This window comes from Mustela nigripes, chromosome 2 (genome assembly GCF_022355385.1).
Source record: "Mustela nigripes isolate SB6536 chromosome 2, MUSNIG.SB6536, whole genome shotgun sequence".
In the NCBI taxonomy this organism is placed as follows: Eukaryota; Metazoa; Chordata; class Mammalia; order Carnivora; family Mustelidae; genus Mustela; species Mustela nigripes.
The window spans coordinates 150,631,123-150,653,305 of NC_081558.1; the positions used below are offsets into that span (position 1 = coordinate 150,631,123).

At 34.9% G+C, this 22,183-nt stretch overlaps 1 protein-coding gene and 1 pseudogene across 2 annotated transcripts in view; one reads left to right on the forward strand and one right to left on the reverse strand.

Moving 5' to 3' along the window:
• Positions 1–22,183, forward strand: part of ATR (ATR serine/threonine kinase) — a 90,806-nt gene that overhangs the window by 10,105 nt on the left and 58,518 nt on the right. For both annotated transcript variants that reach the window (XM_059391812.1, XM_059391813.1), the window contains 16 exons: positions 281–430; positions 2,498–3,375; positions 4,350–4,528; positions 4,979–5,170; positions 6,583–6,773; positions 7,461–7,613; positions 8,172–8,364; positions 8,582–8,844; positions 9,967–10,157; positions 10,243–10,343; positions 10,497–10,668; positions 11,514–11,684; positions 13,300–13,494; positions 15,975–16,160; positions 18,509–18,601; positions 20,567–20,697. In XM_059391812.1, coding sequence (XP_059247795.1) covers positions 281–430; positions 2,498–3,375; positions 4,350–4,528; positions 4,979–5,170; positions 6,583–6,773; positions 7,461–7,613; positions 8,172–8,364; positions 8,582–8,844; positions 9,967–10,157; positions 10,243–10,343; positions 10,497–10,668; positions 11,514–11,684; positions 13,300–13,494; positions 15,975–16,160; positions 18,509–18,601; positions 20,567–20,697 — 3,439 coding nt within the window. The remainder of the gene's footprint in view (positions 1–280; positions 431–2,497; positions 3,376–4,349; positions 4,529–4,978; positions 5,171–6,582; positions 6,774–7,460; positions 7,614–8,171; positions 8,365–8,581; positions 8,845–9,966; positions 10,158–10,242; positions 10,344–10,496; positions 10,669–11,513; positions 11,685–13,299; positions 13,495–15,974; positions 16,161–18,508; positions 18,602–20,566; positions 20,698–22,183) is intronic.
• LOC132010167 (large ribosomal subunit protein eL36-like) lies at positions 17,410–17,726 on the reverse strand (annotated as a pseudogene).

Genomic DNA, 22,183 nt, shown 5'->3' on the forward strand with positions numbered 1-22,183 from the left:
GCCTAATCAGGTGAAGTTTTTCCCCCCACTCAGATTATAGTACATTGCCAGGCATCTTGTAGGCCTTTAATCTGTATTTGGTGAATTAGTGTATAATAGATGAATGTACATGATTATTAAACATTTAAAATTAGAAAGATAGGATTGTAGAGTTTAGTCCCATCAATTTATCATGAATATTGTGCTGGACACAGTTCTGGTCACCAAAGTCTAGTTTTTTAACAAAAGGACTGCCATCTAATTTTCATGACTCTTTAAAATGAATCTTTTATTATTTTAGTTGCTCTAGAACTCGTAAAGAAAACTGACTCTCAGCCAACCTCTGTGATGTTGCTTGATTTCATCCAGCATATAATGAAGTCCTCCCCACTTATGTTTGTAAATGTGAATGGAAGCCAAGGCCAAAATGAGGCCAAAGGCAGTTGTATTGGTAAGTCCTGCTATTTGTGCATGCATTTCCAATTGGTTTTATGAAATCTACCCTCTTTTGCTCTTCTGAAATTTTATGCATATTTCGGTCATATTTGCTCTGAATTTAAGAGAGCAAAATGGTAATGTTTAGTTTTGTTTTATGCATCTTTATTTTCTTTTCTTACGAAGTAGGTACCCAGTATTGAATAGAACTAATCAAATTTGTTTATTTGCCATTGAATACTTGAGCAGTTTTCTTTTTTCTGTTTTTGATAATCTCTTTTCGATCAGGCATTAGTAATTTGTGGCCCACAGGTTGGCTGCCTGTTCTTTGTAAAAAAAAGTTTTATCAGAAAACCCATGCTTTTACTCATTGTATTTCCTTATTGTCTATAACTACTAGAAAGGCAATGTTGAGTAGTTGACATGGAGGCCATAAGTATTTCACACCCAAAATATTTCCTATCTAGCCCTTTAAAAGCAATTTTGCTAACTCTAGATGTTGAAGCTTTTTTCTAGACTCTACCCTTATTTTTCCCACTACTTTTATCCCTTTATTGACCTCCTTGTAACGAGATGTGAAGCAAATATCTTTTCTTTTTTCTGTACAATGCATAGGGTATTTAAAATTTTTTTTACTTGAATTTTAGTATTCAGCTTTGATAGCATGTCCTCCCAAAAAGTGTTTTCTGACTAGAACTCCTGACTGCCTGCCCTAGCAATGACTTAGTTGCTCCTGCTTTATGTTGTGTTAGTACTGTGTTCTGCATTTCTTCTATCAGAGCGGTTACTAAGCTGGATTATAAAACCTGTTTGTATTCTTTGCCACCTTTTAAATTAAATTTAATTTTTTTAAAGATTTTTTTATTTATTCATTTGAGAGAAAGTTTTAGCAGATGCAGAGTCTTAGGGAGAGGAGGAAGCGGACTCCTCACTGAGCAGGCAGCTCCCAAGTGGGGCTTGATCCCAGGGCCGTGGGATCATGACCTGAGCCAAAGGCAGACACTTAACTGAGTGAGCCACCTAGGGCACCCCTTCACCACACTTTTTTAAATTTTTTTTTTTTTTAAAGATTTTATTTATTTATTTGACAGAGAGAAATCACAAGTAGTCGGAGAGGCAGGCAGAGAGAGAGGAGGAAGCAGGCTCCCCGCTGAGCAGAGAGCCCCATGCGGGACTCGATCCCAGGACCCTGAGATCATGACCTGAGCCGAAGGCAGCGGCTTAACCCACTGAGCCACCCAGGTGCCCCCACACTTTTTTAAACAATAGGTCACAACCTGTTAGTAGGTTATGAAGATAAAATATAATTGACCAGAAAATATCACAATATATTGCATGTAATAAATACTTTTTCATGAAACCTTTGTTTCATACATTTAAATAAAAGAATTATGCATATGTAGGCTGGGTCATGATATAAAATGTATCTCTTAGTTTGAGAAACTATGTTACAAGATTCATGAGGACTATGACATTTGTTTTTGTGCACTTGGGACAGAGTTGCAATGTTTGTCCAGGGAATGATAATAGTAACCATTTGTTGAACTTCAAGCACTTTGCTGAGGATTTCATGTGTATCATCATACTTGTTCCTCATGGTAACCTTCATTATTCCCTTCTTAGAGATGAAGTTACCAAGGTTCAGAGAAATGAGAAGTTCACACAGCTCCTAACTGGAAAGCTAGGACTTTTGACTTCAAAATTGGTACTAAATTACCATATTTCCATTGTGTAGGGAATGTTTTAGACTGTGTTGTTAGTGTTATACTTTAAAAATGAATGGGGATGCCTGGGTTCAGCTCAGTATGTTAAGAGTCTGCATTCAGCTGAGGTTATGATCCCATGCCTCTAGGATGGAGTCCCGCATTGTGCTCCTTGCTCAACTAGGGGCCTGCTTTTACCTCTGCCTCTGCTCCTATCCCTGTTTAGGTGTGTGTGTGTGCGTGCATACTCTTTCTCTCGTCCTCACTGTCAAAATAAATAAAAGCTTTTTAAAAAAATTAAAAGTGAATGATCAGGGATTTAGCAAGTTAACTAGCATTTCTGATGTACTTATTTAATATCTTTTTTGTTTATTTTGAAGAATTCAGTAATTGGATCATAACAAGACTTCTGAGGATTGCAGCAACTCCATCCTGTCATATGTTACACAAGAAAATCTGTGAAGTTATCTGCTCATTATTATTTCTTTTTAAAAGCAAGAACCCTGTAATTTTTGGAGTTCTGACAAAGGAATTACTACATCTTTTTGAAGATGTCATTTACCTCCATAGAAAAAATGCAATGGGACATGTTGTGGAATGGCCAGTGGTAGTTTGCCAATTTTTAAGTCAATTAGATGAACATGTGGGATATTTACAACCAGCTCCTTTGCAGTTCATGAACATGCAAAATTTAGAATTTATTGAAGTCACTTTATTAACAGTTCTTATTCGTATTGTTGCAGTTGTGTTTTTTAGAAGGCAAGAACTCTTTCTTTGGCAGATAGGTTGTGTTCTGCTAGAGTATGGTAGTCCAAAGATTAAATCCTTAGCAATTACCCTTTTAACTGAACTCTTCGAGCTTGGGGGATTACCAGCACAACCAGCCAGCACTTTCTTCAGCTCTTTTTTGGGATTATTAAAACATCTTGTAGAAATGGATGCTGACCATTTGAAACTCTATGAAGAACCATTATCAAAGCTGATAAAAACACTGTTCCCCTTTGAAGCAGAAGCTTATAGAAATATTGAACCTGTCTATTTAAATATGCTGCTGGAAAAACTCTGTGTCATGTTTGAAGATGGTGTGCTTATGCGGCTTAAGTCTGATTTGCTAAAAGCAGCTTTATGCCATTTACTGCAGTATTTTCTTAAATATGTGCCAGCTGGGTATGAATCTGCTTTAGAAGTCAGGAAGGTTTATGTGAGAAACATTTGTAGAGTTCTTGTGGATGTGCTTGGATTTCAGGTAGATGCAGAGGTAAGTTATTTTTAAGGTTTCTTGATAAGTGTGTATTTTGTTTATAGTGTAAGTGTATATATATATTTCAGATGTAATAATGAGAAAATAGAATATCTTTAATAACATTTATTCAGAATGGAATGATTTTTTTCACAATCAACTTTGGTTCCTTATTATGGACTTTTACTTTGAGAAGGATTTCACTAAGTTGGTAATGAACTGCCAGTGGAGTAGAATGTTTTAAAGTAGAATTTGTGAAGTATAAGCATGTTCCATGCATTATTAATTAAAAGGGGACCAGTTAGCAGCTTAATTGCAAAAACTTTAAGCACTAACCTAGATTTTATCTTTGGCAGGTTATATTCAATCACCTTTAGAAAACCTGTGGGTACATAGTACTAGTCATGCCAAATTATGCCTTTTTTTCCTATTCAGACTGTGAGAGACAGGCAGTACATTAAAAAAATATACGGTAACTTGGGTAAATATTTTACCTCTAAGTTGCTGGATTTGTAGTATGGAAGAGGTTAGTAATTCCCTTATGGAGTTTTTCTTTGTAGCATTTTTTTAAATAAAGATTTTGTTCATTTATTTGAGAGAGAGAGCAAGTACAAGCAGGGGGAAGGGCAAAGGGAGCCCAAATTGGGGCTTGATCCCAGGACTCTAGGATCATGACCTGAGCCCAAGGCAGATGCTTAACCAGTGGAGCCACCCAGGAGCCCCACTTTGTAGAATTTTTGTAGAAAAACAGATCAGAGAGAGAATTTGTCTGGAGACTTTTAGGTCTATAGAACCATCATTCTAGATACAGGATCATATATATGTCTATTCATAGATTGTGAAATTATATAAATTAATTTAGGTCTTTGTTTTACTTGATGAGACTCCGAAAATAGTTTGCCCTCATAGAGAACTTAAAACCTAATGAATTTTTGCAGTCTTTGAATAACGTATTCCTAAGGCAGTTTTTGAAATTATTTTTACTTTCTCAGTATTTGTTGGGCCCACTTTATGCAGCCTTAAAAATGGAAAGTATGGAAATCATTGAGGAAGTTCAAAGCCAAATTCAACAGGAAAACCTCAGCAGTAATAGTGATGGAATATCAGCCAAAAGGCTTCGACTCAGCTCATCTCTCAACTCTTCCAAAAGACCACCAAAACAGACTGAAGAGTATGACCTTCATTCAGTTTGTATTTAGTCATTTAATGAAACCTTTATTCACTTTTAGAAATCACCTTTAGTTAAGTGCTTTGACTTAAATACAGAGCAATTGTTCTTTTAAAGGCAGTCAAAGGAATGCTTAAAATATTTTAATACTTGTAGTCCATTCTAATGTGAAAGAGAACATGACTACATATGGTTACTTAGAAGATTTTTTAAGTTTCTACTTGTCTCTCTGACTTAACTTCTTAATATCTAAAAAAACTCTGAGATAATATATTCATCAGCAATTTAAGATATGTTAACAAATAAACTTAAATATGTTAACAAATAATGTGATCAAAGAATTCCCATATTTCAGTTAGCTCTGAAAGTTGTTTTAATTGAACCAATTTTATATTTAAACCAAATTTATATTAAATATGAATATCTTTATATTGTGCTTATAATTAATTACAGAGTTAAACATGTAGATATGAACAAAAAGAGCATACTGTGGAGTGCCCTGAAACAGAAAGCAGAGTCCCTTCAGATTTTCCTTGAATGTGGTGGACTAAAGAATCCTGTTATTGCTACTTTAGAAGGAATCACTGTTGTCCTACAGCTGACTGCTCTGTGTACGGTTCATTGTTCTCATCAAAACATGGACTGGTAAAAACAACTTGTCTTTTTTGGGTGGGTTGTCTGTAATAAATTTGGATTTATTGCTTTAGGAGACCTCATTATTTGCTCAATTTGTGTGACCTTAGAGCACAGACATTTCAGTGAAATGGAAATTTGTTTTTTATTGAGCACCTGCTAAATGCTAGTATTAAGTACTATACATATATTATTTAATCTTCATAACAGTTCTGTAAGTTAAATGCTATTATGCCTACTTCACAAATTGGAGATTGAGGCTTAGAGAAATTGAGGCTTATTGTTTTGTAAATTGGTCCTTTATGCACAAGGTAATAGGAAACTGAAGAAAGAGGCAGATGACTCCAGATTGGTAAGTGGGAGGTTTTATAAGGGAACTTGCTTATAAGGCCCATCTCAGGCAGCTGTGGAAGACAAAAATCATCTCTCAGCTCATTTTCCGGAATCTTAAAAGTTTATATGGAGGACTTAATGGGGTTAAATCATGTTTTCAGTCCACATGGTCTCAACAGCACCTTACTCTGAAGGCTCTGTCCTTGTAACACCTCCCACTATGGGACCAGTAAGTAGAGTGCACATTCCAAAGACAGGGGAAGGGGTGAGGAGCCTCTGATGGCCTGGGTCCAGCTTGAGGGTCAACTGGTGGTCATCCTTTTGATTGCTTTCTCTAATAAGACTACTTTTGTCTGAAGCCAAGACTAACTTTCCTGGGCATACATGATTAGAAAGTAGCAGAGCACATTTTTATATAACTCAAAAGCCAATGTTGTTTTAGTCATTTATTCAAAAGAACATTTCCCTTTGATAATAAGAATAGGGATATAGAACTTGTTAGAAGTATGTTTTCAGTTTGGTATTCTTAATATAGTTTAATTCTATCAGAAGAAAACAAGTGTCAATCTTCTCTGAAGATTTAGTCTTATTTTTACTGTCAAGTTACAGATCAAAACTATTTGTTTTATACATGATCATTTATTCTGTTATTTTCTGACTTAGCTAGCCAATAAAAAGTTATGAAGGAGATTTTAAAGAAACTATTAATTCAGACTACATTAAATTTAGAATTTGAGACAGCTTGAAGAAATAGCTGATTAGGCTATAAGCTACTCTTCTATTACTAAGAAAGGGTTTACTGAGGCTGTTAATAATTATACAGGGATATCTTCTGTCATTTTTAAGCCTAGTGATACCAAATTTGAATGTTCTATATTAATTTTAATTACTGAATCCTAAGAGTGATTTAGACTGACATAGTTTAAACTTAAAATAATAATAGCATATTAATTGATTTTCATATTTACTTTGAATTGGTTTAAACTTGTGTTAGTTTTATACTCACAGTTTCTTTTGGCTTACTTCAGTATTAGGTTGGACTATAACAAAATTCATTGTAATTCTGTGTCTTAAAAATGTTTTAATTGTAGTCATAATTTCAAGGACTGTCAACAGAAATGTCAGAAGAAACCTTCAGTAGAGATAACTTGGATGTCTTTGGATTTTTACACAACACTGCTTAAGAGCTGTAGGAGTTTGTTAGAATCTGTTCAGAAGCCTGACCTGGAGGCAGTTATTGATAAAGTGGTGAAAATATATGATGCTCTGATTTATATTCACGGTGAGTATAAATAAACAGTAAAACAAAATAGCCTTTAAAGATCATCATTATAGGGGTCCCTTGGGTGGCTCAGTTGGTTAAGCCACTGCCTTCAGCTCAGGTTGTGATCCCAGAGTCCTGGGATTCCCAGCTCTGCAGGGAGTCTGCTTCTCCCTCTGACCTTCTCCCCTCTCATGCTCTCTCTCTCTCTGTCTCTCAAATAAATAAATAAAGATCATCATTATAGAAATAGGCTCTCTTTTGCCTAAGGCCTACATGCACAAATGTTCGGAATAACCAACAGTTTTTTCTTCATTTTACTTCTCGTTCTGTTTCAGTTCTATTTCAGTAATTCAGTAATTAATTCAGTAATTTCTAAGTTCCAAATTTTTCTGTGTAATATTGTGATTTATTATTCTTTTTCAGCACATAGAAATAATTTATAACTATTATTTTTTTTTAGAATTTCTGAAGAATGTTATGATCCTTCTAAAAAATACATGGATGCATATTTTTATAAAGTCACATTTAATTTCTTTGGGTTCACAGACCTCAGAACATCATATCTGTATTAAGAACCTTTGTTTACTGAATGCTGTAATTCCACCTGATGATTAGAACATTTATTTTTATTACAAGAAAAAAAGATATAGGTAAATATGATTAAGGATGAAGATAAAATAAATCACCTGTTGTGTTTTTCTGTAGTGAAAACTTCTTTTGAAGATCATATTCTGGAAGATTTATGTGGAATGCTCTCACTTCCATGGATTCATCCCCATTCTGATGATGGCTCTTTAAAGTTGACCACATTTGCCACTAATCTTTTAGCATTAAGCCAGAGGATTTCAGATAGCTACTGTAAGTCATCACAAAATTCTGTGTGTGTGGTTTCACTCATCTCTATGTGGGACTTCTAACAAGTTGCTGTTTTTTTCAGTAATTAAAAGAGGCAGTATGTTTTTAAGGATTCAAAAAGAAGTTAGACTTTTAAAAAGTAACAAATTGAGTAATTATAGGATTTGCACATCCAGCTCTATTCTGCAACATTGTTCTCCAAAGATGCCATTCCAGTTTACATTCCTCTTAGCAGAATATGAGAGTTCCTATTGTCTAGCATCCTCACTTTGTCAGACTTTAAAATGTTTAAGTGTTGAGGTAACTAAAAGAAATTTTTTTTTTACTGCTTGATACGTGTGATTTTTAGTTGTATTTCTCTGGTTATCCAGTAAGATTGAACATAGACCTTTTTCAGTGTACATTTTTGAAAAAAGAGCTTTTAATTAAATATTATATGTATTTTAAATGTTACTTTACAACGAAGAATGAACATATACATGAAATGAATATGTGTATATATACATATATAAATAAAGTTAACACTTAGAAATCTTGTTTAATAGACTTAATTTTTTTCAGCACCACAGGCACAGTCACGGTGTGTGTTTCTTCTAACTTTATTTCCAAGAAGAGTATTCCTTGAATGGAGAACAGCAGTTTATACCTGGGCCTTACAGAGCTCCTATGAAGTAATCCGGGCTAGTTGTATTAATGGATTTTTTATCTTACTGCAGCAGCAGAATTCATGTAACAGAGTTCCCAAGATTCTTATGTATGTATTAATATTTTAATTAGAATATATAACTTGGTGGAAAATATCATACTATATATAAATATATGTATATTGGTTGGTATATAGAGCAAATGTTGATTTTAGTTTTAGAATTTAAATTTTCTTCTAGGCTTTGTCTTAACCATTATTTTTATCCCAAATTAAGACCACAAAATAAAGCAAGGTTTAGTTAGTACCTTTTCTTTTTTCTCTCCAGAGATAAAGTCAAAGATGATTCTGACATTGTCCAGAAAGAATTTGCCTCTATTCTTGGTCAACTTGTCTGTACGCTTCATGGCATGTATTATTTGACAAGTTCTTTAGCAGAACCTTTCTCTGAACATGGACATATTGACCTTTTCTGTAAAAGCCTAAAAGTCACTTCTCAACACGAATGTTCATCTTCTCAACTAAAAGTTTCTATTTGCAAGCCTTTCCTTTTCCTACTAAAAAAAAAAACGCCTAGTCCAGTGAAACTTGGTGAGTGATTTGTTATGATTTATGTATACTTTAAAACCTTTCTTTTTTTTTAAGATTTTATTTATTTATTTGAGAGGGAGCACATGCACTGAGTTGGCAGGGGAGGGGCAGAGGGAGAAGGAGAAGCGAATTCCCTGCTGAGCAGGGAGCCCAATATAGGGCTCAGTCCCTGGTCCCTAGGCTCATTACCTGAGCCGAAGGCAGATATTTAACCAACTGAGCCACCCAGGCACCCTACTTTAAAACCTTTTTAACCTCTCAAAATCAGTGATAGAATTATATACTCTGTATCCTCTTTAGTGATACCAGGGACCTTCTTAATGTGTCCCTGCCACTATCTTGGATCTTCAGAACTTCAAATAATTAGATATTTTGCTCAACTGAGGACTGTATATAGGCTCTATCTTCTTAGCCACTTTTCCAATGGTAATGATACTTGAGTATGTTGAGAACATGAAATTTATATAAATACTTGTAAGATCCATTTTTTTGGATAGTAAATTGCAACTTGTTCTTAAGTTTTCAAAATAATATGTAATAGGTAGTTCCTGGGACTCTGTAAATCTTGTAATGTACGATTAACAGTAAGCCTAAGATCGCCCTTAATTCACAGTCCTCTGAATTAGTGAAATGGGCTGCCTCCCCCCCTTCCTTTTTTTTCCCCTAGAGGGTGGGGAGGGGCAGGGGAGAGAAAGTTTCAGTTAGGCTCCACACTCAGGAAGGAACTAGATGCAGGGCTCAATCTCACAATCCCGAGATCATGACCTGAGCAAAAATCAAGTTGGATGCTTAACTGACTGAGCCACCCAGATACCCCAAATTAGTGAAATGTGCTTTTGAGTCTATTTTGGTAAAATAAAATCTACAAAATCCAAGTGACTAGTCATTTTATAACTTAAATCTAGACTTTATTTTAGATTAAAATTACAACTTTTATTAAGTATAAAGTAAATTTAAATTTTTAAGTATTCATTTTAATTTTCCACAATTCTGTGTGCTCTAATTTAAATAATGACATTAAAAGGCGAGTTAGAAATCTTTGTATATTGGTTATTGGTTCTTTTACTGTAAAACTTGGATATTCGCTGTGTTTATTACGTGTTATATGCTCTCATCCTTTAGCTTTCATAGATAATCTATATCATCTTTGTAAGCACCTTGATTTTAGAGAAGATGAAGCAGATGTGAAAACAGTTCTTGGAGCTTTATTAAATTTAATGGAAGATCCAGACAAGGATGTTAGAGTGGCTTTTAGTGGAAATATCAAGCATATATTGGAATCCTTGGACTCTGAAGATGGATTTATAAAAGAGGTTGATAGTTTTTATTTTTCAACATTTGTATCTTCATTAACCTGGCTCTAAAAAATTCTTTAATTAGTTAATTTTATTATTCTAGCTTTTTGTCTTAAGAATGAAGGAAGCATATACACATGCTCAGATCTCAAGAAATAATGAGTTGAAGGATACCTTGATTCTTACAACAGGGGATATTGGAAGGTATGTTTGGCAGCATTTTTATACTTCCTTTTTTGTTTACTTTGTGTTAGAAATGGTGGTTTGACAGATATGATATAGAAAGATTATCAACATGTATTTAAATGGATTTCCATTTATATTTGAGACATTGATGATAACTTTTTTTAATTTTAGGGCAGCAAAAGGAGATTTGGTACCTTTTGCACTTTTGCATTTATTGCACTGTTTATTATCGAAGTCAGCGTCTGTCTCTGGAGCAGCATATACAGAAATCAGAGCTCTGGTTGCAGCTAAGAGTGTTAAACTCCAAAACTTTTTCAGCCAGTATAAGAAACCCATCTGTCAGGTGAGAGTTAGGATTGGCCTTGACTATAGGAAATAGCAGTACTTTGTAAGAGTTTAAGAAAAAAAAGCTATATATATTTTTTATTTGTTTTGCTTTAAAGGAGATTTGTGTGTGTGTGTGCGCGTGTGTCCATTTTTTTTTCTTTTAAGATTTTATTATTTGAGAGAGAAAGAACACATAAACATGAGTGGAGGAGGCACAAATGGGAAAGCAGACTCCCCTCTGAGCATGCTATCCAATGTGGTGCTCTATCCCAGAACCCTGAGAATCATGACCTGAGCTGAAGGCAGACACTTAACCAACTGAGCCACCCAGGCACCCCTAAAGGATATATTTTTTAAATGATTTATTTAGTTTATTTAATAAGAGATCCTAAATCTTACCAGTTTTATATTTTATGATCTTGAACTGAATATGTATATTATAAATGGGAGGGGGAAATCATTTTATGATAATATATTGAATTATTATGCTCTGTTGTTAATCTATTAAGAAATGCTTTTTTACCCTTTCTTTTTGATAAACTTTGTTATGGCTTGATATTATGGGTAAGGCACTTTGTTTAAAAAAGGGTTAATTCAGTTCATGGTTGAAGAGTTAAATATGTTAAAATACTGGATTTGCCCGGTTAGTGGTGTAAATTTAAATTTAAATTTCTTAACTAAACCTGATTTCTCCATTTGTAAAAGGGAGATTATGACATAATCTACCTTATTAAGGTTGTTAAAAATCAAATGAGCTAATTAAGGTAATGTTTTTAGGGCATTGATATGTCCTTTATGTTAGCTTCGAGAGTATTTGTTAAATTTCCTTGCTTGTATGAAAATTAAATTGTTTTGATCTAGTTTTTAGTAGAATCCCTTCATTCCAGTCAGATGACAGCACTTCCTAGTACTCCATGCCAGAATGCTGAGATGCGAAAACAAGATGTGGCTCACCAGAGAGAAATGGCTTTAAATACCTTGTCTGAAATTGCCAATGTTTTTGACTTTCCTGATCTTAATCGTTTCCTCACTGTAAGTTGTAAGGTGTAGTTGACTTAATTGAGGTTTTTCAATTTTGTGTTTATTACATTCTAGTCTTATTTTAAAGAAAATCTGTCAAGTACCCTGAGGAACATATAGATTGTTGATTTTCAAATGTACGTGTTTTCTTTTGACTTGGATATATTATAAAACTTAAGTTCATGTTAATTTGAATTATTACTTTATATGGTTAGTTATCCTGAAAGGTTAATACTAATTGATAAATGCTAACTAATTCAGTTGACTGAGCCCTTAATGTCTTTAGTGTTATGATTGGTTCCATTGGTAATGCACAGTCTCATATCATTTTTATCCTTAAGGAGTTAGAGTAATAAAGTACAAAACTATTGGTACATATGATCTTCTGTGAATTCAGATTACAGAGTTTGTAGTATGGAGTGGTTTGAGAAGCCTTTGAAATGTCATAGGGTTAGGCTTCCAAGATGGATGGAGTAGATTATCTTCTTACCTTTTCCCAAGGCAGTTATCATTATCCTTAATAAATTATAATAGTGATTCACACTGTCAGAACTGAGTATTTTTCCCTACAATATTATTATATTTTAACAAGCTTAAATTGCTTGTAAATTGGTCAAATCCTGAAAGAAAATATGGTAGTATACAGTAAGGATTATAAAGATATTCTTACCTTTTCATTCAGTAGTTTCACGCTGGGAACCAAAAAGTGCAGGTGTTTATTGCAACATTTCCTAGGTAGCAAAACTAAACAAAACCCTGAAAAGAAACTAAATGTCTAATATTTAGGTTTTAGATAATTATGGAACAAACCATTAATATAATAATTTTTAATATTTTGTAAACTATCTTATAATGTTAAATTGGTCTTAAAGTAGCTTCATTTCAATATTAAATTTGAAGGGTATTAAACAAGGAAGGTGTAAGCATCTCTGAGGGCAGGGCCTGAGGCTTGTTTACTATTAAATCTCCAGTGCTTAAGATTGTGACTGACATGTAGTAGGTACTTTTTAGATACATGTTGGATGAATAAATGGAAGGCCAGCCCTTGTATGTTTGGAATTTTGTATATATTTAATGAATAAGATCTTATAGGAAATAGACCAAAATCAAAACAGATTTTTTTGCCATGTTGGGATGGTGAGTGTGTTAAAATGTTTCTATTAATATTGAAGCATCAACTTTTTAATTTTTTCTCAACTTTTTAATTAAAAAAAAAAAAACTAAAGTATTTTATTTATGGTTTCTCTAGCTTGTTGTCTAAATCCAGGTTAGCCCATATAATAAATCAAACTTGGAACTCCTGCCTAAGAGCATGAGTATATTTTAACATAATACTCATGAAAAATTATCTTCTTCACTTATGTATTAGTTTCTACATTACCTACAGTGTGAACTCTGCTGTCAGGGACCTTGGCCATTTTTTTGCTTCTATACCTATAGTTCCTGAATCATAGTAGATGCTCAGTAAGTATCTGTTGAATGGATAAGTGGTTAATCTGAATTTAAGTATGTCGCATATAGACTCCAAATTTGTTTGGCATTTTAAAATATTTTTCGCATAACTTATGTGAATATGTTATTACCTGGACAAATGTACTTTTTAGTAATTGTAGTATTTCTTTTTCAGAGGACATTACAAGTTCTGCTACCTGATCTTGCCGCCAAAGCAAGCCCTGCAGCTTCTGCTCTCATTCGAACCTTAGGAAAACAATTAAATGTCAATCGTAGAGAGATTTTAATAAATAACTTTAAATATATTTTTTCTCATTTGGTCTGTTCCTGTTCCAAGGATGAATTAGAACGTGCCCTTCATTACCTGAAGGTAATTGAATGTTTGTGTATATTTTACTCTTTGGTTTAAATTAGCATTATAGGAAAGCTGTTCTAACATTCTCGTAGGAAGGAGAGTGGGTAATTTATAGCTTATTCTAGAGTAATATGAGTACAAATAATATCATGTAAATAAGTTCTATTTTGAGCCTAGAGGAGTATATTAAATAAAGTTATTCTCTTGTTATTTTCTTTGATCATTTCACCCTAATGGCATAAGATAATCATCCATTCATGGATCAGGTTCTCAACTCATTTCATTGCAGAATTTTTTTTTAGGTTATTTTTTAGTAGTCTCTACACCCATTGTGGGGCTTAACTCACACCCCCAAGATCAAAATTCACATGTTTCTCCGAGTGAGCCAGCCAAGCGCCCCTCATTTTAAAATCTTTTGTTTGGCAGAGCACCTGGGTGGCTCAGTGGATTGGATTAAGCATCTGCCTTTGGCTCAGGTCATGGTCCCAGGCTCCTGGGATCAAGCCCCACATCAGGATCCCTGCTCAGTGGGGAGCCTGCTTCTCCCTTTCCTCCCTGCGTGTGCTCATGCTCACTAACTCTTTCTCTTTCTCTCAAATAAATAAATAAAATAAAAAAAAATTACTTTTTTAAAAAATGAATTTTTTAAATGATTTTATTTATTTGATAGGCAGAGATCACAAGTAGGCAGAGAGGCAGGCAGAGAGCGAGGAGGAAGCAGGCTCCCTGCTGAGCAGAGAGCCTGATGCGGGGCTCGATCCCAGGACCCTGAGGCCGCGACCTGAGCTGAAGGCAGAGGCCTTAACCCACTGAGCCACCCAGGGGCCCCCAAAAATGAATTTTTTGATTGGAGGTATAAGTTGACTGGTATGCAAGTAATTATATTTATAGGAATAGGCAATCTCAACTATAGCATAATGTTAGTGTTCTGTTTTGTTTAGTTAGTGCTCGAATTACTTATTTTTAAGGGTTTTTTTTTTTTTTTGACAGACAGAGATCACAAGTGGGCAGAGAGGCAGGCAGAGAGGAGAAAGCAGGCTCTCCACTGAGCAGAGAGCCCGATTTGGGGCTTGATCCTAAGTCCCTGGGATCATGACCTGAGCCAAAAGCAGAGGCCTTAACCCACAGAGCCACCCAGGCGCCCCTAGTGCTCAAGTTACTATTTGGCCCAGTACGTTGCTTGTTTTTTTAAATTTAAAATTATAGCTTATATTTCTTTTTTGGTGTCATACAGAAGTAATATCTCTTTTTTTAAATTAATTTTTTTAGAGGAAGAGCCCACATGGTCAGGGGAACAGAGGGAGAGAATATCTTTTCTTTTAAGATTTTGTTTGTTTGAGAGAGAGAGAGAGTGTGTTTGTGTGTGTGTGTGTGTGTGTGTGTGTGTGTAAGCATGAGTGGAAGGGAGGGGCAGAGGGACAAGCAGACTCCCTGCTGCTGAGCTTGGAGGCCAGTGGGCAGTGCTGGCTTAATTCCAGGACCCTGAGATCATGACCTGGGACGAAATCAAGAGTTGGATACCTTGGGCCAGCCAGGCACCCCAGTAACAGTATCTTTGAAAAAATACGAGACTATGCAGGAATAGGAGAAACTGTCAGATACACGTCTGTGACTACTATTTTCTCTGATGTTAATTTATTTCATGTGTTTCACGATATGGTAGCAATAGATTTCTTTCCATATGAGAATTATTGAATATGCTTATTTGTTTTGATAAAAAAATCTATGTTATGAGGTAGAATGATAATGATATTTTCCTATGTATCAGAACCTTACTAAACAATTTATATGGATCATTTCACTTAATCCTCATTTTTGCAATGAGATGAAGATGCTATTGTTTTTCCTTTTTATAGTTGAGAAAACTAAGATAGAGAGAGGTCAAACTAGGTAACTTATCCAGGTCACAGCTAAAGTAATAAGTGAGAAAGCTGGAATTTAAACAGTTTGACTAGAAAGATTGCCACTATACTGTATTTCCTCTCAGGGGTTATGTATCTGTGAATAATGAGTTGAGGATACTTTAAGAAAACTGGGACTTTTAAAAATTTTATTAGAAAATAAAGTCTAATCACTTTTCTTCATTACATGTGGGAGACCTACCTGGAGAAATCGAGATTAGACCCTTTTCCAATACCTTTTAAAATACCATTAGTAAATCTTTTTTTTGTTTGTTTAATGGATGAGTCATTTTTCTTTCTTTTCTTTTTTAAAAGATTTTATTTATTTATTTGACAAATAAGCAGAGAGGCAGGCAGAGAGAGGAGGAAGCAGGCTCCCTGCTGAGTAGAGAGCCTGGTATGGGGCTCGATCCCAGGACCCTGAGACCCAAGACCTGAGCCAAAGGCAGAGGCTTAACCCACTGAGCCACCCAGGCACCCCCCTTTAGTAAATCTTATCAGATGAGATAAACCTTCTGATTTACTAATAGTATGTTAAAATCAAGGTACTTACTTCCAAAAGCCTTTTTTTTTCCCCATGTGTCTTTGGACTAGAATGAAACAGAAATTGAACTGGGAAGTCTATTGAGACAAGATTTCCAAGGATTGCATAATGAATTATTGCTCCGTATTGGAGAACACTATCAGCAGGTTTTCAATGGTTTGTCAATACTTGCCTCATTTGCATCTAGTGATGATCCATATCAGGGCCCCAGAGAGATCACATCACCCGAATTAATGGTAAGGAATATTATTTGGGATTTTGTTTGTTTTTTGCCTTTTTATAGCCTAATTTTGAGATTGAAGAAATACGTATTGTATGTATCTTTTAAATGCTAGAGATTTATTTAAATTTTCAAATTGTGATTTTTATTTTGAAAAGGATGATTTAAATTGCATGTTCATAGCAAAATATTAAAACATACCTTAGTGTTAAAAAATAAGTTTTTTGAAATGATTATAGATTTTATTTTTTTCACTGGGTGAAAAAGTTCAAATTAAGTTTTCTTCACTACTTCTTAACTAGAGATTAGAATACATTTGTGACTCCCCCTACCTTTCCCCCTACTACCTGTTTAGCACAACATACTAATCTTGTCAGTTCTAACTATATTTAAAACCCATTGTTACATTTAAGGGAAGTCAGAAGATATGTTCTCCCTTTTTATCTTTTCCTATCTTAAATTTGTATGTGCTTCTTCATGTATGTCACTTCTTCATGTGAAAATATATATATATATATATATATAAATCTGCAGGCTTACTTTTTTTTTTTTTTGGATTGCTCTCCTTCCTTCAAGAGACTCAAAGGGCAATCAGCAAAATATCTTGAGTTTCTACCTTGTTTTCTTTCTTGTTTCCCATGCATTCTTTAGTTCATCTAAACTAGATGTTAATCTAATTCTATTCTCACTATTCCACTGAAATTCTTACCCAGTTCAAAAACAGTCTTCCTGATGTCAAATCCAATGGTTACTTCTCTTTTCCTATCTTATTTAAACTTTCAGTGCTATTCAGTACAACTGACCATCCCTTCCCTGTGGCTTCTGTCATACCACACTTTTATTTTTTTTTTTTAACCTTGTACTTAGTCTTTATTGGCTCTTTCCTTCTACTTCGTCTTCTTTATCCTTTATTTTATTTTTTTTAATATTTTACTTAAGAGAAAGAGTGAGCAAGAAAGAAAGTGCGAGCAGGGGAGAGAGAGAGAGAGGGAGAAGCACAGTCCCCACAGAGCAAGGAGCCCAATGTGGGGCTTGATCCCAGGACTGCTGGATCATGACCCAAGCCAAAGGTAGACGCTTAACCTACTGAGCCACCCAGGCACCCTAGTATCCTTCTTGTCCCTATGTAAATATTTTGAATATTCTTTGCAGAGTACTCACATTCCTAGTTTGTAGTAGTATTAACAACTTAAGTGTAACACTTTACTGTATTCTTTTTTTCCCAAAGTTCCAAAAAGGCTTTGTTACATACATGGGAGAGGGGTTCAGTCCTTCTTGGCTGCTGCTTTCCTCATGGCTTCCAGGACATTGCTCAGCTCCTTTCTCTTCCTCTTGACCTGAATATGTAGCCCCATCCTTTTCTTGATGAACTTGAAGGTGTGCTTGTCCTTGGAGACATTGAGCAGCTCCATTGAATGCTGCTGTGTGGGGTGAAGCCACATACCTCTCATATCCTGTCCCGCATAAACTTGATGTGCTTGATAAGGTGCCTGCAGCATCTTTTTTGCCTAGGTTTGTTCATGTTCTTAGTCACCTTGTGGCCCTTGTTGAGGCCCATGGCCACAAAGTAGTGCAGAGCCATGAGTGCCGCTTCTCAATGGCTCCTGTACTGTACTATATTTCAGTCTTTAATGCATTTAATCTCTACAACATCTCTGTGCAATAGGTCTTTTCATTTTACAGACTCAGAGGAGTTAAGTTACTTACCCAGCACACAAACTGAGTAGGTCAAAATTGGGATTCAAACCCAGGTTTGGCTGACTTAAAGCCCATACCCTTTCCTCTAGGACCCTCTTATAAGAAAGAATTAATCCTTTTCACTTCAGGAGACCCAAAGTGCCATGGTCAGTGATACCTAGCCTTTAACCGTTGATGCCCATGGCCTTATACCCCTCTACCACTGTTACCTCAGGGGCTTTTGACCCCTGTGTCTGACAGTTGGCTCTGTAAGTTATTTTTTCCTTACTTAAGCACTTTTTTCCCCCATCTTGATTCTGAATGTTCTAGATAAGGACAGTCAGCTTTGTCTTTTTCTGTTCTTCTCTTTAAGATTAAATATCCTCTTCATTCTGAGTCCTTCTGTTAGTCAAATCCTGAGGATCTCACCCCCAGCACACTTCATAATTCAAAAGCTCATGGTTTTCTCATTGTAGAGTACTGTCATGGTGATTATAAATCAGTTTCACTAATTTTTAAAATACTAGATAAGAAAATTCATACTTTTAGAGAAAGTCCACCAAGTGCTTATTACTCCTAATATCCTAACATAGGTAATATAGAAATGATGTTAAATTTTTGATTTATGGAATTTGATCTGTGTAAAACTTACATAATAACTGTTTTATGTGTTTTTATTTTCATTAGGCTGATTATTTGCAACCTAAGTTGTTGGGCATTTTGGCCTTTTTTAACATGCAGTTACTGAGCTCCAGTGTTGGCATTGAAGATAAGAAAATGGTAGGTAGTGATATTAAGGTACAAAGTGCTAGAATTCATATAGAATTTATAGGAGACATGACTTCTGCTTGTAGCTACAAACATTCAAAGATAAGAATTAAATAAATATAGTTAGCAGACTCTTTATCTAGAAGCCTGGCTTTTCATAATTTGGTATTCTGCTTGGTTCTTTCAGGACTAGTCTTTTTTTTTTTAAGATTTTATTTATTTTTTGGCAGAGAGAGACACAGCAAGAGAGGGAACACAAGCAGGGGGAGTGGGAGAGGGAGAAGCAGGCTTCCCACTGAGCAGGGAGCCTGATGCGCAGCTTGATTCCAGGGTGCTGGGATCATGACCTGAGTTGGAGGCAGACACTTAATGACTGAGCCACCCAGGCGCCTCTCAGGACTAGTATTTATTGGAGTTTTCCACTATAGTAATCCCTGTGCTGGTTTGCATGTAGTTGAGGATGCAAATAAGCCTCTTCCCTAGAGTAGCTTGTTAATTTTATTTTTGTCATTAATTGTGCATTTATTCAAAATAAAATATTTATTTAAAAAAAGATAAATAATCAAACATATGATATACTGGATTCCTCTCCTCTATCCCTTTATAAGCTTTTGGGGAGTATAAAAAGAGGAATTATATCACTTACATTTTTTTTCTTTGTTTATAAAGCCAGTTTTAACCCAAACTGGCTTAGAAGAATTTATTGGCTTTGTGACTAAAAATGTAAGAATAATATAGCTTTGGGCATAACTTGACTTCGGACACAATGTTCTCAGAATTCATCTCTTAGCTCAAACACCCCTGGATTGGCTCAATCATAAGTGCCAGGTAATGACCCCAATAGCTTCAGGCTCATGTCATCACACCATCTAGCTCAGTGGGTAAAAAGGAGACTAGCATCTCCGATGGCTCAGCAAAAGTTGCATAATTGAATTCATTGGTGCAAATTGGTATGCTGTGAATCATGGCCTGTGGTGTTTTTGAAAACCTAAATGTTAGGTCATATATAGTCAAGTAACTTCAGTATTTGTCAGTTTGTGTTTGGCACAGTGAATTTTTATTATGACTGCTATAACAGTTGGTTACCACTGGACGTTTTTGTCCATAGATGAGGATAGAATTTTAGAAATTGATTAAATTTCCCTTTTTATTGCTTTCCATCTCTACAGTCAGTAAAATTACAGAAAAAAATCTATGAGTAAAAGCTTTTATTCAGTCTGTACTCTTCTTCTCTTAATAACCTTAAGGAGCCAAGATAGACATGACAGAATATTGAACTACTTCTACAGCCAATACTTACTCTGTTGGTGTCGGCTGGTAAATTTAATCCTCCAGACAACTTCTGTTTCATCTTCATGGAATCTTTTTTAGAGTGAGAGAATGACCTCCAATCTAAGAAAACTAGTTTGTATTTTAAACCATAAAAAGCTTGTATGTTTTGGCACATAGTTAAGGATGACTAGAGAGTTTCTTTACCCTTTCCTTAGAACCTGGAGCTGTGATAGAAGTCTGATTCTGTGTTCCACAATAAAATGTGTATGTAATTTTCCGGGTATGTCATCAGTTTTGTTTTCCTAAATTTGTTTGTTTTACTAAACTCAGAGCATCTTAAAATTAGTACCATTAGAACAAAAAAATACATGCAGCTACATAGTAGTTTGGGATGAATATGAAGAAAATTAAATAATAAGTATTATATTCTTAATAAATTTGAAAATTACTCTTCTAGAGGACTGCCAGGAAAAAAATAACAAATTACCCTCACAAGAAAAAAAACACACCAGAACTCAGCTTACATTTTTCAAATTCGTAATTCTTACGTAAGAATTTGGACAAAATGAACTGGCCAACATTTAGACATTGTATTGCTAGAGAATAGTACTACTCTGAGATGTGAGTGGGATCTTGTCCTTAGGGCTCATCTGCTCCTGCCGACTTGTTTATAGGCTTTATTTTAAAGCCCTACTTACTTTATAGGCTTTGAACAGTTTGATGTCTTTGATGAAGTTGATGGGACCAAAACATGTCAGTTCTGTGAGGGTGAAGATGATGACCACGCTAAGAACTGGCCTGAGATTCAAGGATGATTTTCCTGAATTGTGTTGCAGGTAAATGATTGCCTAAGTTCATTAGAACTTTTGCATTTCCCAGTAGCACTAACTTGAATTCCTATCTCTTTGAGGGATTCAGACTGTAAATAATTAAGATGGAAAGGATATTTGTATTGAAAGGGAATATGTTTACTTCTTTAAAGACATACTAGTATGAAATCTTTTAAGATACTGGAAAATAAAATAGTATAATGAACCCCTACATACCTATTTTCCAACCTCAACAGCTAATCAGCATTGCTAATCTTACTTAATCTGATCACCATCACTTATTTTATTGTTAGTTGGAATGTTTTAGAGAAAACCCCAGTATCATTGCACTTATAAATACCTCAGATTTACCTAGTGGATAAGGCATTTTTAAAAATACAAATATCATGAATTATTATACTTAGAATTAATGGGAATTTCTTAATACTGTCTAAACCTCAGTCCTTATTTGGATTTCCCCAATTGTCTCAAAGATCTTTTTCCCAAAGATGTTGGTTTGTTTGGATCAGAATTCAAATGACATGCACAAGTCACAAATTTGGTGGTTTGGCCCGTTAAATATAATCTCTTACAAACAGATTCACTCCTTAAAACCTTTCCCCACACTTCTTTCAGGCCACTGAGATTTTGGTTTGTAGGATTTCTAATTTTAGTTAATATAATTTTAGTATTACTTCTAACAGATTAGTAAATGCCTTTTAAGCTCCTTGAAAGTCCTTTTTTTTGTTTTATTTATTTATTTACTTATGTATTTTTGTTTTTTTCAGAGGTCTTTTTTGTCCTTAGACTGTACTTACTAGAGATGGAGTGTCAGAATAATACATTTTAAAGTCATGTGAAGTAATTCTTTTCTATGTACATGTGCCACCAACTTGATACTCAGTTATGTTCAGTTGTTTCAGTTTGTTTAAAAATTTTTTTAAAAAATAAAGAGATTCATTTATTATTTGAGAGAGAGAGAACAAGCAGGGAAGTGGGGAGGGCAGGAAGGTGGCACGCCGACTTCCCACTGAGTGTAGAGCCAGGCTTGATCCCAGAGCCTGAATTGAATTCAGACACTTAACTGACTGAGCCATCTAGGTGCCCCTAGTTTGTTTAAAATTTTTAGAGGTTGCTTTTTCCCTCTTTAATTTTAAATTCATGTAAAACATAAACATTGTTTGAAATTCAAATTTGTGAATCTAGTTTTCTTTCCAACTATATCTATTTTTCTTAATTTTCATATAATTCTCTCTGTTTTAAAAGTATAAACATGCAGGATGCCTGGGTGGCTCAGTTGGTTAAGCATCTTCCTTCAGCTCAGGTCATGATCTCAGGGTCCTAAGATTGAGTGCCATGTTTGGCTCCCTTCTCAGTGGGGAGTTTGCTTCTCCCTTTGCCCTTCTATCCAGTAGTGCTCTCTCTCACTCTCTCTCTCTCTCAAATAAATAAATAAAATCTTTTAAATTCATGTAAAACATAAACATTGTTTGAAATTCAAATTTGTGAATCT